Source organism: Diabrotica virgifera, chromosome 4, assembly GCF_917563875.1.
Source record: "Diabrotica virgifera virgifera chromosome 4, PGI_DIABVI_V3a".
Lineage (NCBI taxonomy): Eukaryota > Metazoa > Arthropoda > Insecta > Coleoptera > Chrysomelidae > Diabrotica > Diabrotica virgifera.
In genome coordinates, this window is record NC_065446.1 from 68,054,716 (window position 1) to 68,071,810 (window position 17,095).

Genomic DNA, 17,095 nt, shown 5'->3' on the forward strand with positions numbered 1-17,095 from the left:
CTAATAACCGATCATATGTGCATAGTAAAATCGTTCTGGTATAAAACCGGTATTCTAATAAGCGGGTTCGACTGTATATAAAAAAAACTTGGGTAAGTCCATCTGAATTAAAGAGGCCGTTGTACCCCCCCTGGCGACAGGACTAAATATAATTTTAATAATTTAAAGTGAAACTGGCGAATTTACTCTCTTCTAAATATTTACAGTCAAATTAACTTGCCAATTTAGTCAAAGAGTAAGTATTTTTTTGATAAATAAATAAAATAATATGTCAGTTTATTGGTCGAATAACTTTAATCATAGAATAAACTACTATTCGTCGTTGGTGAAACCGGCCATTGATCGTACATTTTAAGATTTAAAAACTAATTGGAAACAAAAACATTCTCAAATTAAGAAAAAATGTATATGTATAGATTATAATTATTGATCTTCGTTAATTATACACAGTTTATGTACAGATTTATTAATTTCTTAAACATTATCCCTAATTTTTTTAAACAAATCTTCTTCAACTTCACTTTTGTCATCTATAATAACTGTCAAAAGGTTGTAGCATCTTTTTTCATCAGTATCATATTTGCAATTTATGCAAAGCTCGGTACAATTGATTTATTTTAAGAAATTATGGATAATGTGGAAGAAATTGATGAACCTGTACAAAAACTGTGTAGAATTAACGAAGATCAATAATTATAATCTATACATTTTTTTTTCAATTTGAGAACGTTTTTGTTTTCAATTAATTTTTAAACCTGAAATCGTACGATCATGTAATTATAAATTTTGTTACAATAAAAATCTGCTTAAATATGCTAAATAGTCTATTATGAAGATCCAAAAAAAATTTGTCACCGATTCTTAGATTCGTAAATATCTGTTTATTTTTTTTTCTAAAACATTACATTTTTTTTAAATTGAAATAAATCAAAACACCCTGCACTTAGGTATAGTCTAGCTTATTGTTTAAGGGCAAATTCAAAAATTTCATCAGGTGTAGGGTGTTCCATAGAAAATATGTCTTTGATATACCACTCTTTTTTAAAGCACCCTGTATAATTCATATTATTTTTAAATTGTAGTGTTAATGGCCCTGTATATTTCTATGAAGAATTTTTTTTAAATCAATTCATTTTCCGTACAGACACCGAGGAGAATAAAATGAACAACCCTGTATACATACTATAATTATATTTTAATATTTATTCACAAATTTATAATTTTTTATGAAAATATTTATCAAAATGTATTAGTGTTAACGTTGTAAATGAATGTTGAATAAAAAATACATTTTCCAGAATTTTCCGATTTTTTCGGCCAATGAAAATTAGCTAGTTGGTATACTTTCGTCGAGTTACCCCAAAAAAAATTAAAGGCTCTACGTTGTCTGGAAGGTGAAATATTGTAAAATTTTTCAAGCGCTCCAAATTGAACTTTTTATAGCAAAATCTCAACGCGAGAAACTGGACTCCGACATTCTTCCATATCACACGGTCCCAGCTCAGTCAGCGTGAGTAACTTGACTTTAAAGGGTTATTACTCGTTTTATATAGAAGATAGTTCCTACTTATCAATTGTCATAAAATATAGATATTTATTACCATGCTCTAAAAATTTCAACTCTTAATATTTATAAACAATAGAGATGTGATTTTTCAAAAAAAAAAGTATAACTTGGATATTATAGGTCCTAGAAAGTTTTTTTTTTCATTTTAATGTACATTTTTTTACCAGCTTTTTGACACATCCAATTATAATTATTTATCAGAAAAAATGACAAAGATATTCTAATTGTTTATAAGGAAAAAACTTACCATTTTTTTATCGACTTGTTTAACAACATTTAAAAAATAAATATATTATTTTTTTTAACTTACTTAGTACTTTGAGTTTTTAAGTAGTCATTGCACTTTGCCAAAAAGCTCTGAAAACACTCCTTGGGCAACAATGATTGTTTAAATATTCGATGTCTGGGATAAACATTTAATATAACTTGTAAACTAACAAACAGATCTTCTTGAGACTTTGTAAACTATGCTAAACTAATATTTTCTGACTTTGGTCTTTGTTTATAAAAAAATGAGGTCGATTTACGAGTACCTCTGTATGTATTATTCACCATTTATTATTTATTTACAAATTTATATGTTATGAAAATATTTTTTTCGGTGAATGGAAATTAGCTAGTCGTTATTATTTCGTCCAGTTACCCCAATTTAAAAAAAAAATGAAAGCTCTACGTTCTCTGGAAGCGGAGTTATTGTAAAAATTTTCAAGTGCTCCAATTTGAACTTTCAATACCAAAATCTCGAAGCGCGAAAGCGGACTCAGAGATCCTTCCCCCATCACACGGTCCCAGTTAAGTCAGCTCGAGTACCTTCATTTTAAAGGGTTATTACTCATTCTAAATACAAGATATACTGTAGTTATTAATTGCAATGTAAAATATAGATGTCTATTATGATTTTTTGCAAATTTCGACTCTTAATATTTATAAACAATACTGATATGATTTTTCAAAAAAAAAAGTATAAGTTGGGTATTATTGGTCATAGAAAGTTTATTTTTTGTTTTTGATGTGTGTTTTTTTACCACTTTTCTGATACAACTAATTATAATTATTTGTCGTGAAAAATAACAAAGTTATTCTAAATGTTTATAAGGAAAAAACTCGCTATTTATTAAACGACTTGTTTAAGAGCATTTAAATAATAAATGTATCATTTTTTTTTAATTTATTAGTAGTTTGAGTCTTTAAAAACTCATTCCACTTGGCTAAAAAGCTCTGAAAATACCCCTTGGGCAACAATAGATGTTTAAACATTCAATGTTTTGGATAAACAATTAACGTAACTCGTAAACTAACAAAACGATCTTCTTGATACTTTGCACTCTAGTAAGGGCACATAATATCCTCATAGTTAAGGTACAATATGTTCCTTAGGTCATATTTAGTAAAAGTTATTAACATTTACAAAATAGTGCAAAAAATGTGGTTTTTTGCAATTATCTCGGTTAATTATTTATCGATTTTAACTAATCAAAATTAAAATTAATTGTTTTTTTATGATACACAACTTTCATAATACAACTTTTGCTGTAAACATGATACAAAAAATGCTACAGGCAAAAACCCATATTTTCTGATTTTAGCCTTTGTTTATAAAAAACTGAGGTTGATTTGCGAGTACCTCTGTATGTATTTTTAATTAACTATGTCCCCCCTACGATTTAGCACCTTCAAATACCTGTATTGATTTTTACCCTGAAATCGCTCATTTTTATTTATCTGCCCTGGCGTATATCTGGACTGAACATGGACTGTTTGACCCAATTTTTCATGTAATATCAGTCTTAAGTTTATTTTTGCAACTTCCGAAGCAACAAATAATCGTACCAAAATTCAAAAACTGCCATTTTAAACCTTTGTTCATCTACTAAAAATGAATACTCTATCTGATATAAGATATTTAATTACTTATTTTTACCTGTAGCGACTTAAACGAAAAGACTGTAATTTTCAGGGCCGTGCCGTTCTATGATGCGGTGAGGCAGCCGCATCAGGCGGCATCACAAGGGGGCGGCATAATCAGTAAAATCTAATATCTTCTTCTTCTTCAAGTGCCGTCTCCTAATCGGAGGTTGGATATCATCATCACTATCTTTAATCTATCCACCTCTGCTCTAAAGAGTTCTATAGAACTGCATCTAAACCAGTCCCTTAAATTCTTTAACCGTGACATTCTCCTTCTTCCAATGGACACGCGCCAACTCGTAACTCTTAATGACAAACTTTTTCAAAACAAAATGTACACCGGCCAATTCGTAACTTTTTTACTACCTGACCCTCCCAACTTGCAACTTATACAGGTGAATTCGAGACCATTGTTTAATTCTAATTCTATTTACACATAAACATTACATCTACTGGTAATGCAGCAGAGTTATGCTCCACGTAACGTAGAGCCACACCCAGAGCTTTAGTGGCATCTGCGTGTGACACTCAATATGACAGGGAAACTTCTTCCTCGCTTTCTTCATCTTCATTAGTCATTAGGGTTGCCTTGAGGTTGAACCAAGTCTACAATGTATTCATCCGTAAATTCTTCGCTCCCTTTGTCGTCAGCTTCAATCCATTCTGTAATTACACTTTCTTCTTAGTTTTCTGATCCATCTTGTATAGAGGAACGGGGAAAAATGGAGCTTATTCAAATTAGAAATCAAGCCATGGAGTTAACGACTAAGCACAAATGATGACACTGGCTCTGCATCAGTGACATCAATCTGAGATGGGTGGAAGAGGGAGAGAGACAGGCACAGCGACTCAAAATCAACGACAAAGTAAACTTTCAATTATTAGTTAGGCTAACTTTCGGATAATCCGACCTTTTCGGAATCCGAACAGGCTGTCCCCCCAATTAGTTAGGATTTGCGGGGTTTTACTGTATATAGGTACCTACTATAATATCTGCGTTCCAATCGGCTGGTAGTCTGTTTTGTTCATATTTTTTGTTGTATTAGCTGGTTTATTTCCTTATGTAATTCTCTTCCTCTGTATTTTTTTCCACTGTTATTTCATTTTCTTCTGCTGCTTTTCCGTTTTCTATGTTTTTAATATTTGTTTTTGTACGTTTTCTTCTGTGAAAATTTCTACTTCGTTGTTATCTTGTTCTTCTTCATCTGTTTCCTTCATACCGAATAGCATTTTTTCGTAATATTCTTCTCATATTCTGCTGATCTGTTTGTCTTCAAACAGGGTTTCTCTTTTTTTTTTTTGTTTTTTAGTACTCTTGTTTTAATGCTGGACGTATTTTTTTATCTGACTTTTTTGTAAAATTGTTATATTTGATGGTTTTCTGTCTTTTTTAATGTCCTCCAGCGAAACCGGTCATTTTTCTTCTTTTTATTTGTTGAGTTTGCTGTGTTTCTCGCTATTTTTTATTCTTCCCAGTTTTGTTTTGACGGATTGGTTGTTTATCCACGTCATTCTAGCGTAGTTTTTTAGTTTTCTGCGTTTCGCAGTCTTGATCGTACGTAAATTACACATTTAAAATTGAAAAGGATTTATAGGTTCCAAATTCGCTAAAAGACGGTGTTTCAATCCCTGTTTGTGTATTATCGCTCCAAACCCTTCTTGGCAGTAGCGCACCCAGGGGGGGGTTTGGGAGTTAAACCCCCTTTCCCCCAGGGCATATGAAAAATATATAAATAATAGCAGGAAAATGTAACTTGTCTTTCACAAAATATAGAAAAAAATTTCGACGCCCAAGCCAACCCCCTTCCCCCCAGAGAAAAATTATAGGTGCGCTACTGCTGCTTGGATGTGTCCCGTTTTTTTCAAATTTATGATATGGTCACCCTACAGTAGAAACGCTTCTTAATTCACGAGAGTATTCTACACACTTGTTCTTAATCCAGGATACAGTTTTTTGTGTCAAATTAGAATTTCATAATGGTAGATAAGTTTATTTTAATTTTCTAATCTATTTCAACAGTAGGGCCCCCGCATACTGCAGACTTTTTACCTGCCGATAGTTTAGTCGGGTTGGGCAAAATTAAAGATTTTTCTTTTTAAAATATGTAAGAATGTAGTTCGTTTGGTATGGCATGAGTGCTTTAATTTTTTTTAAGTATGTATTCTATTTGTTTTTAATTTTGTAGACTAGCAGACTTAACTACTTTATGTAATGTGAAATTTAAGACTTACTACTATATTTTAAATATTTTTCAAAATATTATTTTCTATATCCTTACATAAAAAAATACATTGAGTGTAGATAGATAGATAGATTTATTTAACTACTTTACAAAAAAAAAATTGTTTGTAGCAAGTCAAAATTACAAAGTCAAAATAAGGAATATAAAAATTACAAGGTATATAAAATCACAAGGTATATAAAACAGAAATATAAAACACAACTTATAAATATGTATCACAAACAAGAATATAGATTAACAAAAAATATTTTGTGTCACGGTAAGCATTTCAGTAGATGTTCTGCAATGAGTCATATATTCTTCCGAGCAATAAAAGCAATGTTTCAACAGATACCTTTTTATTACTTTTTTGAAACTGTTATAGCTTAGCTGTTTAATATCTTTTGGTAAAATATTGTAGTAGTTATAATTAAGACAATTTTTATCTGAAAGACGCAATCTAGAGCGATTTGTTCGTAAATAGTGAGAGTATCGCGTATTGTGAACGTGAACATCAGACTGCTTTGTTAAATGGGACCTTTTTCTGTGAATTTCAGTCAGAACTTGATATATCAACAGAGTAGGTAGCGGCATAATTTTTAATTTGATGAAGAGAGGTCGGCAATGTTCCAGATAACTAACCCCTGCTAAAATCCGGATAGCTTTCTTCTGCATCCTGAAAATTTGAAGAGCATTTGTTGAATTGCCCCATAAGATTAATCCATAGCTTAGGTGTGAGTGAAATAAAGAAAAATATGTCACCTTCAATGTCTCAAAGTTGACAACCCTTGCTAGTTGACGAATAAGAAACAATGAACTAGACAGCTTCGCCTTTACTTGTGAAATATGAGCCGACCAGTTCAATCGATTGTCTATGGTTATTCCTAATAGTTTAGCAGTGTCTTTGTCATCTGGATCGCCATGTAAACCACTTGCAGATATAATCAAGTCCTGCGTTTTTTCAGTATTGAGTTTTAGTTTGTTCGCAGCAAACCATGTGCTAGATTTATCAGAGACTTCCTCGTAAGCCATTTTTAAATCCTCATTTTTATTACCTGATATTATGTATGTCGTATCATCCGCAAATTGTACTGATTTGTACGGAGATATGAAATGAGGCAAATCGTTGACATATATAATGAATAAAAGAGGGCCCAAGACCGAACCTTGTGGGACTCCATGTTTTACGGGTCGAAAATCGGAGAGATAACCTTTAGACACTACAGCCTGGTGTCTACCACATAGGTACGAAGAGATAAGCTTAAGAGGGATACCTCTGATTCCATAATAGTTTAATTTGTGGAGCAAAATGTCATGTGAAACGCAGTCAAAAGCCTTCGACAAATCGCAGAGAGAAATTGTTATGCGATTGCCACGTTCAAGCCCCTCAATCACCTCGCTCACAATATTATATACCGCGTTTGTAGTAGAACGAGCACTTCTGAATCCATATTGCGAGTTGGTAAAATAACTTTTAGACTCAAAATAAGAATATAATTGTTGTTTGATCACCTTTTCAATCACTTTCCCGAATGTAGAAACAATGCTTATGGGTCTGTAATTGTCAGCTTTCGAGGAATCACCTTTTTTATAGATAGGTAGTACCTTTGAGTACTTTAGTGCTTCTGGAAATACTCCAGTTGATAAAATTAAGTTAATAAGATGAGTGAAAGGTGTTAAAACTATTTGGTAAGTTTCTTTTAAAATTTTGCTGTTTATTTCGTGAACGTCCTTACAATTGGAATTATTAAGAGATTTAATTATTTGAGAGATCTCATCTTCCACAACGGGTCGGAAACAAAAGGACTTACTCGGGGAAGGATAGTTTCTGTAACTGAAGAGGATATCGTTATTAATAGTGGGAAGGGATGTAATTATATTCTCTGCGATTGTAATAAAAAATTGATTTATTTCGTCTGGAGATAGATCTGGTTGTACCGAACTGGATCTTGTATTGCCTCTTTCGAAGTTTAATATTTTCCAGCAGTCTCTAGGTTTATTATTGGAGTTAGTAATAAAACCAGAGTAAGCCGACTTTTTAGCATTTTGTAACTGCCGATTATATTCATATTTTTGTTGTTTATATAGTTTGAAAATATCGGGATCCTTAGTGACATCTGCAATGTGTTTAATGAGAGAAAGATTAGATCTGTAAGACCTTAATTCGTCATTAAACCATTGCACGGGTGTTATTTTAGCAGTTTGTCGTACTTTTTTTAATGGAAAAAACTTTAATATTAAGTTGTTATAAGTTTCAGTTAAAAAGAACATCAAGACATCGGGATCGTTATTGGTGTCATAGAAAAAGTCCATCTTTGTACTAGCTAGTGCATATTTAAGCTTCTGCAAACCAGAAGAAGTAATAGACCGTTGAAGTGATTGATTAGTGTCAACAACTTTAAGATCAGAATCAATAGATATAAATTGTGCTCGATGGTCAGAGAAACAAGGTTCAAATACGCCCACCCTGTAGATATTTTCAGAAAAGTTAGTCATAATGTTATCGATGCAACTACTGGATTGAGATGTGATTCTAGTATAATCGTTTATCGTTATTTCTAGACCAAAAGACATTAACAGATTTTGAATATCATAAGAAGATTCAGATTTAATTTTAAAATTTATATTAAAATCCCCAAGTATAATCAGTTTGTCTGCTTTGTTAAGTAAGAATGCTATAACATTCTCAAAATTCACCAAGAACAAGTCACAGTCACCATTACCTGATCTGTATACAGTTAAAACATTGGTTCTCATTGAAGGTATATAAATTGCACAAAACTCTGAAGTTTGCTCTACGTTATATTCATTTAGATTAAGAGAAGAATACATAAGATTTTCTTTTACATAAATTGCAACGCCACCTTGCTTCTTTTCAACCCTACAGAAAAAGTTAGCTAGTGAAAAGCCGGAGATGTTAATTAATTTTAGATTTTCTTCAGTTTGCCAGTGCTCTGAAAAACATATGACGTCATAGAACTTTTTATCCGCAAGAAAAGCATTGATCATATCGACTTTATTTGATATACACTGTAAATTGACATGAAACATGCTTACCGTGCCTTGTTGAATTAGGTTATTTTGAAAATTTGATGGAGGGTTAACGGTCGTTTCTTCATCCTTCATTTTATTTGAGTATGTGTTGGACGCTTCATAAAAAACCTGCTTACATAAGAGCCTACGGGCCATAGTTTTGGGTCCATCGCTAAACCAAAATGTTGTTCAAAAATTGAGACTTTAAAGGATGAATATATGTTGGGATGCTTAGCCGTTAAGGACGTACATATCACTTCTGGAAAGTGTTTTTCTAACATCTTCTTAAGATTATCTGCCGTTGTATGCTGGTTTACCCTAGTAACATGAAGATGACTAAATTTTGGGACACCACTGATTTCAGAGTTTTCATTATTGCCAATAACAATAGGTCCATTCCTTCTTTTATACCTAACAGTTTTCCATTCTTGCCCATTATTATTTGGAACTGGAACCGAATTTTTACTCTCAGTATTTATCAAATTCTCATCGTTTGTTAAATTAATGATATCTGAACATTTTGCCTCCGTTTGTATTCTTAAAATATCAGCTGATAATTGTTTATTATTTTCGATTAAGGAAACAACTTGTTTATTTTTATTGGTACTATTTTTAAATAGAGTTTTTGTTGGGGAACTCCTTTCTTTATCAACAACAAGACTTTCATTTACAGCAACATTTTTTGCGGGTGTAGTGTTTTCGTTTTTTGGATATATTTTACTGCTAGACTGTTTCGGTCGTTCAAAATTTGGGTCTCTGTTTGAATGGTTGATTGAATTCGTATTTTGTTTTGTAGATGGCGACTGATCAGCTATTTGCATATATTTAAATAAATCTAGTTGTTCCTTCAATAAATTTATCGTAATTTGTTGATTTGATATTATTGTTTCATTCTGATTAATAATTTTCTTTAAGTACCTTATTTCAGTTTGTCTCGGATCCTCATCGTCAGCCTCACTATCCAAGGTTTTGTTTGGTGGATCACTTAACCTCACACTCTCCTCACAGCATATAACTGTCTCATCATCGATATATTTGATCGATTTTAGTTGCTTCAGGCAGCCACTATGGGATAACGTTCCACAATTCGCACATAATAGACCACTTTGTGCAACTTTATAACACTTTTTACAACACTTAACTTCCGAGTCGTAAACACGACCGTTCTTCTGAGGCGCCATGTTTCTCCTTGAAGTAAGCCTTTTCTCCTTGAATAAGTAAGCAATGTTTTAAACATTTTTATTATTTTCCAGACACCTTTGCACCTATTAGTTGAACAAATTATATTATTAAAAATTTTGTACTTACTTTACTTAAGCCGTCCTCTTGTACCCTACGCTGTCGAGGTAAAAATTTTGTAATAAAAAATTAAGAATTCAATTTTAACACTTCTATAATATGTTACAATTGAGCAATTAGACCAGCATATTCGGCAACTGGTTATGATAAATTCATCAATTTTAATGAACATACTTTTTAATTTTTTATTTTTGCAGTGAAAAAAAATACATTGTTAATTATACAAAAAAATATCATTAATATATCACAACAATATTTTTTTCAACATACTACAATAATCAATTATAAAAATATCCGAAGTCTAAATTCCAACATTTGAGGTGACAACAGCGCAGTGGAAGCCATGAGGACATAAACTCAAATATACGGAGACCACTACAACCGCAAACTGAATAAATATATATTTGGATGCCATCAAAACCGTTAAAGTGATTTTAGATATACAGCAAGCGAACATGGCGCGCCTGACGGCAATTGCTCCAAGTAATGTGTATATTATTATACAGATAACGTGACTGAGGACGTCCGGCCAATATTTTGTGTAAGCATTGTAGGAAGTGGTACCTTTCATTTGCGATACATTTTAGGGAAAGTCCTCGTGGCAACCGTATATCGGAGTTCACGAAGACCTGGAAGCCACGAGAGACTACGGTTTAACATGGGGGGACGTCATAAGATGCTAAAAATAAATATATATATATATATATATATATATATATATATATATATATATATATATATATATAAATATATAAACAAGAAAACTGGAATATTTGAGTCACATTACCAGAGGAGAAAAATATGAGTTGGTGAAAATTATTATGCAAGAAAGTATCCAAGGAAGAAGAAGCATAGGAAGAAGACGCATCTTCTGCCTGAGGAACCTTAGTGAATGGTTTAACTGTAGTTAATTACAACTGTTCAGAGCAGCAGACAACAAAGTGACAATAGCCATTATGATATCCAACCTCCGATAGGAGATGGAACTTTAAGAAAAAGAAGGCCTGATGAGTGGTGTGAATCAACGTTTATCGTTTACGTACTGCTTCGTAAAGGTCATGTCTTCGTTATTATTTAGTCCATTATTATATTAAAGAACAGTGGGCTTAACGAGTCACCTTGTCTGACTCCGCTTTGTACTGATATAAAGTGTGTTAGTTTTCCATTTATATTTGAAAGTATTCGATTATGGAAGTAGATGTTTTCGATGGTTTGTATAATATTGATTGGTATGTTTCTCCTATACCTACAGTAGGTGTAAGACGTCTTCGACTTGGATGCGATCGAAAGGCTTTGTCAGGTCTATAGAACATAGATACGCTGGTTTATGGTACTCCGGCGTCTACGCAGGATCTTCCGGATCTGAATCCTTGTTGTTCATCTGATAAAGTTGTTAGTTTATTGATTCTATTGGTCACGACTTGTGTGGTTAGCCTAAGTGCGGTGTTCAGTAGATTTATACCTCTATGGTTGTTGGGGTCCTCTTTATCTCGTATCGTGAACATTGGTATCAGTATGCTATTTCTCCATGCGTCTGGTATCTCGCAGTGCAATATTAGTTTTTGTATAAGTTTTGTCATCTCTAGGGTTATACTCTCTTCTCCGTGTTTTAGAAGCTCTTTGGTTATTCCGTCTGGTCCTGGTGACTCCATATTTTTGAGTGAATTTATGGCTATCTCTACTTCCTGAAAACTGAATTCTATTTCGTGTCGTAATTCAGGTACGTTATTGTGTTGATTTTTATTTTCCTTTCCTTTAAACAGTTCCGTCAAGTATCTTTCCCATTCGTTTGCTGGTATGTTATTGTATTCCTTCAATTCTGCAATTTCTTTCCGTTGGTTTCTTATGAATCTCTATATTTGTTTTAGTGTCCCGTAGAAGTCGCTTTCCATCCTTTTTGTAAACTGTTCCCAGTGCTCATTGTTTGTTCTTCTTACCAACTGCTTTGTTTAATTTCGTATTCTTCTATTGGTGTCTCTGGATTCTGGAGTATTTGATGTTTTACACTTCGTGTAGCCCTTCCGTTTCTCTTTACATTTCTCTTTTATTTCTATTGTGAACCATGGTGTATTGTTGTTGTTTCTTTTGTTCATTATGACTTTGCGTTTTCCTAATGCTTCGGTAGCTGCCTCTTCAATGTTGTTTTTAATTTTCTCCCAGCTCGCGTTTATATCTTCGGTGTCTTTATTTATTTCAGCTGTATCTTTTGTGCTAGCCTCCTTTTGTACATTTCTCTTGTAGAGTCGTTCCATAGTGATTCTACATAAAACCATATTATATTGTTAAATATAGATTGTGATGATGTACGTAGGTACTATAGTATTATCTTTTTGGTTAGTTCAATTTCAGTTTCAAGTTAAACTCGCATGAGTAAATTTTTAAAAACTGTTTTGTATTCCAGCATAAAATTACCTCTTATTTAAATTTACAAAATACATACGTTCAAATGGCTTAATCATTTAATCAAAATACAATGTTCGGTGTTAGTTAAAGACATAAAAGGAAACACGATTTTCAGGCAAACGATGACTTGATATTGTCAAGAATTATCAAGTAAAACGGTCTAAAAGCACAGGAGGCGAATAAAAATGTCATTTAAACGTTGTGTCACGAATAGCAAAGAGTTTAGAGTCGCCTGCTCCCAAAGAACCATTTAGAAACATCTGGGGATACCTAAATTTGCACAACACTTCGTATGGTCTAGAGCTTTTGCCAGTAGCGTAACACATATATATTAATATTCTTAAAACGTTGCGCCGCTTCTACAATAAAGTTTTGAAGACCCGCATTATATTAAAATTTAAAAAAGAACAATATGTTGTAAATATAAGCATATTTTTTGTAAAAATAATGCAATATAATAGCACGAGATCCCACTGTAGATTCACTATGTTCATAAGTTTATGTACATTTGTTATGTTCACTATGTACATTTTTATAAAAATTTAAGAATAGGAGGATACTTTGATAACAGGTTTCCAGTCAAAAGGAGGGCGCAAATAGTTTTAATTAAATTAATATTAATTCATTTTTGAAAAAAAAATCGTTCATGACGTAAGTGCATGTTTTATGGTCAAAGCCCGAATTTCAGGCACTCCTAGGTTTGACTAGGCAATCCTCAGGTCTGACTGACGGTCTTAGTCAAAGCCCGAAATAAATTACAGTTTCGGCCTTTGACTAGTCAATCCTAGGAGAGAGTATGTTGGTCAGGCAAAGGTCGAAATTTAATTTTATTAAATTGATCTAGTCAAACCCAGATCAGCTATTAACATGTCGTAATTTGTTAGAATAGGTTTAATAAAACGTACTTTTTTAATTTTAATGTTTATTATTTTTATACTGTCGTAATTAAAATTAAAAAATTATTGTTTAGTCTCACATATTGATGCATTATAGCATTTAGAGTTGCACAATACGTTAGACATTTTTCACTTACATCATTTTGAAGAGCATTTCTTATTGCAGTAGCATTTTGTAAAGCCTGTCGTCCAAATTTAGAACCTTTTGTACAAACTCTTTATAGAGACAGCTTAACATCTGGAACATCTTCGAAATTAAGGAAATTCTCTTTGCATTATCTTATTTGATTTCTTTAAAAACGTAGTTTGGTTTGAATATGAATTTTATTTTAGCACAAACAGATGGAATGGGAATGTTATCGTCAACTGTGAAAGAAGATATTGCAATCGGAGAAAAAACTAAGGATCACCATAATACTAAGGAAGCCCCTGGGCCGTCGTCACTAGGAGAGGAAGAAAATTGTCAAATAATTCAGATTACTTCTTCAGAAGTGGTTTGTTATATTTGCCAAAAAGAGAGCTCTGACGCACATACGTGCATAATTTGTAATTAGGTGGTACATGAAGGTTTTGACAGAAAAGGTACATGCATGCGTTGTGCACAGACAGAAAATATTAAAATAAATAAAGGAAAGGCGATTGAAGGTCTTCATTCCCAGGATAATGCTATGAATCAATTAAGTGAAAAAAATTCCTTCAATTCCGATCGGAAAAACTGTAATAATACCTCTTCCCATAGGGTCAAAGGAGATGCTCAAAATATTTCGGATATCATGCAAGATAAAACAATTGACGTTTTATATAGAGTTAATACGAAATTAGGAACAATAAACAAACTTTTTTGAAGAAATCAAATATACATTTTCTTAATTTCGAAGATGTTCCAGACGTTAAGCTGTCTCAAAGGGAAATTAGTACAATAAATTCTAAATTTGCAGGACATGGCTTTATAAAATGCAATAAAAATGCTCTTCAAAATTATGTAAGTGTACCTAAAAGGTCTATGCCTCAACATGTGAGAATAAACACTATTTTCTTAATTTTAATTGAGACAATATAATAATAATAAACATTAAAATTAAGAAATAACGTTTTATTAAACCTAATATAACAAATTACGACATTTTCATAGCTAATCAGGGTTTGACTAGTTAAACCCCGATTTCATAAAATTAAATTTCGACCTTTGCCTGACCAACTTAGTCTCTCCTAGATTTGACTAGTCAAAGGCCGAAAACTCTAATTTATTTCGGGCTTTCACTAAGACCGTCGCGTCAGTCAGACCTGAGGATTGCCTAGTCAAACCTAGGAGTGCCTGAAATTCGGGCTTTGACTATAACATATATATCAAATTAAAGCTAATTTTACGATGATATTACCAGAGAACGGCAGTTCTCGCCAGTGGCGCACACCTACACCCCCTACACGCGACACTATATATAGGTACACGAAATTTTCGATTTTCTAAATCTGACTGAATTGAAAATTGTGCCAACTCCCATCTTAAAATTCAGGAAAAGACTCACCCATTCATATGTCAACCATCCATTTTGGTCCAACGGTGTGGATTTTACGGCCCTATTTAGGGTCTGTTTTTCGTTCTCGTCCCCAAAACTCCCAAAAACTTCGAAAATTGAACTCCGACCTTTGCGGCTTCTAATAGAAGCGATCATTACCTTTCCAACGCATGTCTAATTTTGAAAATCGGTTATACCGTTCAAAAGTTACCGAGCTCAGAAATATGAATCAATTTTTAATTAAAAAAGGGAAAATATTTGTGGAATATGTATATATAGACCAGGGCGCATCTGTAAAAATATTAGTACATTTGGACGTTGAGAGGTGACTCAAATTTTTTTGCAGAAATTGCTTGAAAATAAACCAAATAATAATATTTGAGTTATCCTCCCTCTCAAAAAGGTCCGGAACATTGCTTAAATAATCAAAATGTCAAAAATTGAAGGAAAAATTCGATTTTTTTCTTCGTTTTTTGATTATAACTTTAAAAGTGTTCATTTCCGAGAAAAGTTGTACTGACATGAAAGTTGCGTAATTAAATTTCCTGCAATAGAGAATTGGTTAAAAATTTAAAAAATAGTCACCCTTGTTGGAAAATAGCAATAATTCTGAAAAAACATACAAAAACAAGTATTCGTATTTTCCCTTTTTGCAACCATTTATGCTACACTTAGGACCTTCATATTTCACCCTGAAAAACTTAATGATACATTAAAACAATACTGTAAATTTCATTAAGATCGGTTGAATATATTTTGCAAAATAAATTTTGCAATCCAGCTTTCGTAAAAAAAAATCATTTTTTCAAAATGTTACAGGACAGAAAATAAAGCAGATAGAAAGTTGCAATTTTTTTTGCATATAAAAGTGTACTGTACCTTTCATTTGCAATTTTTCAAAATTAAAATCGATTAATACCACGGCGTCAGGAATTTTTTTAAATAAACATTAATTATTGGTGCTACGCGCAGGACAGCGGATAGTTTGTTCTGATTGGGCATTCCAATGACCTTTGATAATGATTGATACATTTTAATGTTTATTACGTTTCGATATAAATAAATAAATTTGTTTATTGAAAAATAAAAACACGTACTCTATCCTTTGAAATAACACTTTTATTAGCAAAAACTTTCTTTGTTCATATATTTTAACTTAAATAATAAAAGTTTATTATTTTTAAACATATGCAATTGTTTAAACAATATTTTACAAACAATAATAAAATTAGTTTGATTTTTGTGGAATTAAAATATTAAAATACAACAAAATATAGAGTAAGAAAATAATATATTAGATAAAGATTGAAAGAAATTTTGGTGGAAATCAACTTGTGTGAATCGAACACCGCTGTCCTGCGCGTAGCACCAAAAATTATTGTTTATTTCAAAAATTTTCTAACGCCGTGGTAATTAATCGATTTTAATTTTGAAACTTGCAAATGAAAGGTACAGTACACTTCTATAAGCAAAAAAAATTTCAACTTGCTATCTGCTTTATTTTCAGTCCTGTAACATTTTGTAAAAATGAATTATTTTTGCGAAAGCTGGATTGCAAAATTTATTTTGCAAAATCTATTAAACCGATCTTAATGAAATTTACAATATTGTTTTACTTATCATAAAGTTTTTGGGTGAAATATGAAGGTCCTAAGTGTAGCATAAATGTTTGAAAAACGTAAAACGCAGATACTTGTTTTTCCATGGTTTTTTCGCAATTATTGCTATTTTGCAACTAGGCTGACTATTTTTAAATTATTAACCAATTCTATATTGTAGGAAATTTAATAACGCAACTTTTATGTCAGTACAACTTTTTTCGTAAATGAATACTTTTATAGTTATAATCAAAAAACCAAGAACAAAATCGAATTTTTCCTTCAATTTTTAACATTTTGATTATTTTAACAATGTTCCGGACCTTTTTGAGAGGGAGGATAACTCAAATATTATTATCTGATTTATTTTCAAGCAATTTCTGCAAAAAAATTTGAGTCACCTCTCAACGTCCATCTCAAAACAGATGCGCCCTGGACTAATATGTATGTATGTGTGTGGAAAAGTTAAACCGATCTGAATTTTTTGGGCGGTCAGATTCAGAACCGGTGTAGTTTGTGAGTTTTGACGACCCATAAGCCAGCTATAGGACTTGGTAGGTACAAAACGGCATATATTTTGGCGGTCTATACAGTTGAGTCCGGGAATCTTTACCCGTGAGTCATCATTTAAAGCATACGAAATAAGTCGATG

General features: G+C 32.2%; 1 protein-coding gene across 1 annotated transcript; it reads right to left on the reverse strand.

The window, feature by feature from the left end:
- Positions 1-749: 749 nt before the first annotated feature.
- Positions 750-12,281, reverse strand: LOC126883587 (uncharacterized). The gene is made up of 4 exons (XM_050649237.1): positions 12,129-12,281; positions 9,649-9,938; positions 7,303-8,902; positions 750-755 (listed from the first exon to the last, which is right to left on the reverse strand). Exons 1-4 carry the CDS (start codon positions 12,279-12,281, stop codon positions 750-752), a joined length of 2,049 nt encoding a protein of 682 aa, XP_050505194.1.
- Between the last annotated feature and the right edge of the window lie 4,814 nt (positions 12,282-17,095).

What these genes read in the sequence shown, in the direction of transcription:
- LOC126883587 (XM_050649237.1), bottom strand. Translation starts at nt 12,281, where the DNA reads ATGGAACGACTCTACAAGAGAAATGTACAAAAGGAGGCTAGCACAAAA. An exon ending in AAGCATTAGGAAAACGCAAA is followed by an intron (nt 9,939 to 12,128) that starts GTCATAATGAAC and finishes TACTTATTCAAG; the next exon opens with GAGAAAAGGCTTACTTCAAG. An exon ending in CCGAGACAAACTGAAATAAG is followed by an intron (nt 8,903 to 9,648) that starts GTACTTAAAGAA and finishes ATTTTGGTTTAG; the next exon opens with CGATGGACCCAAAACTATGG.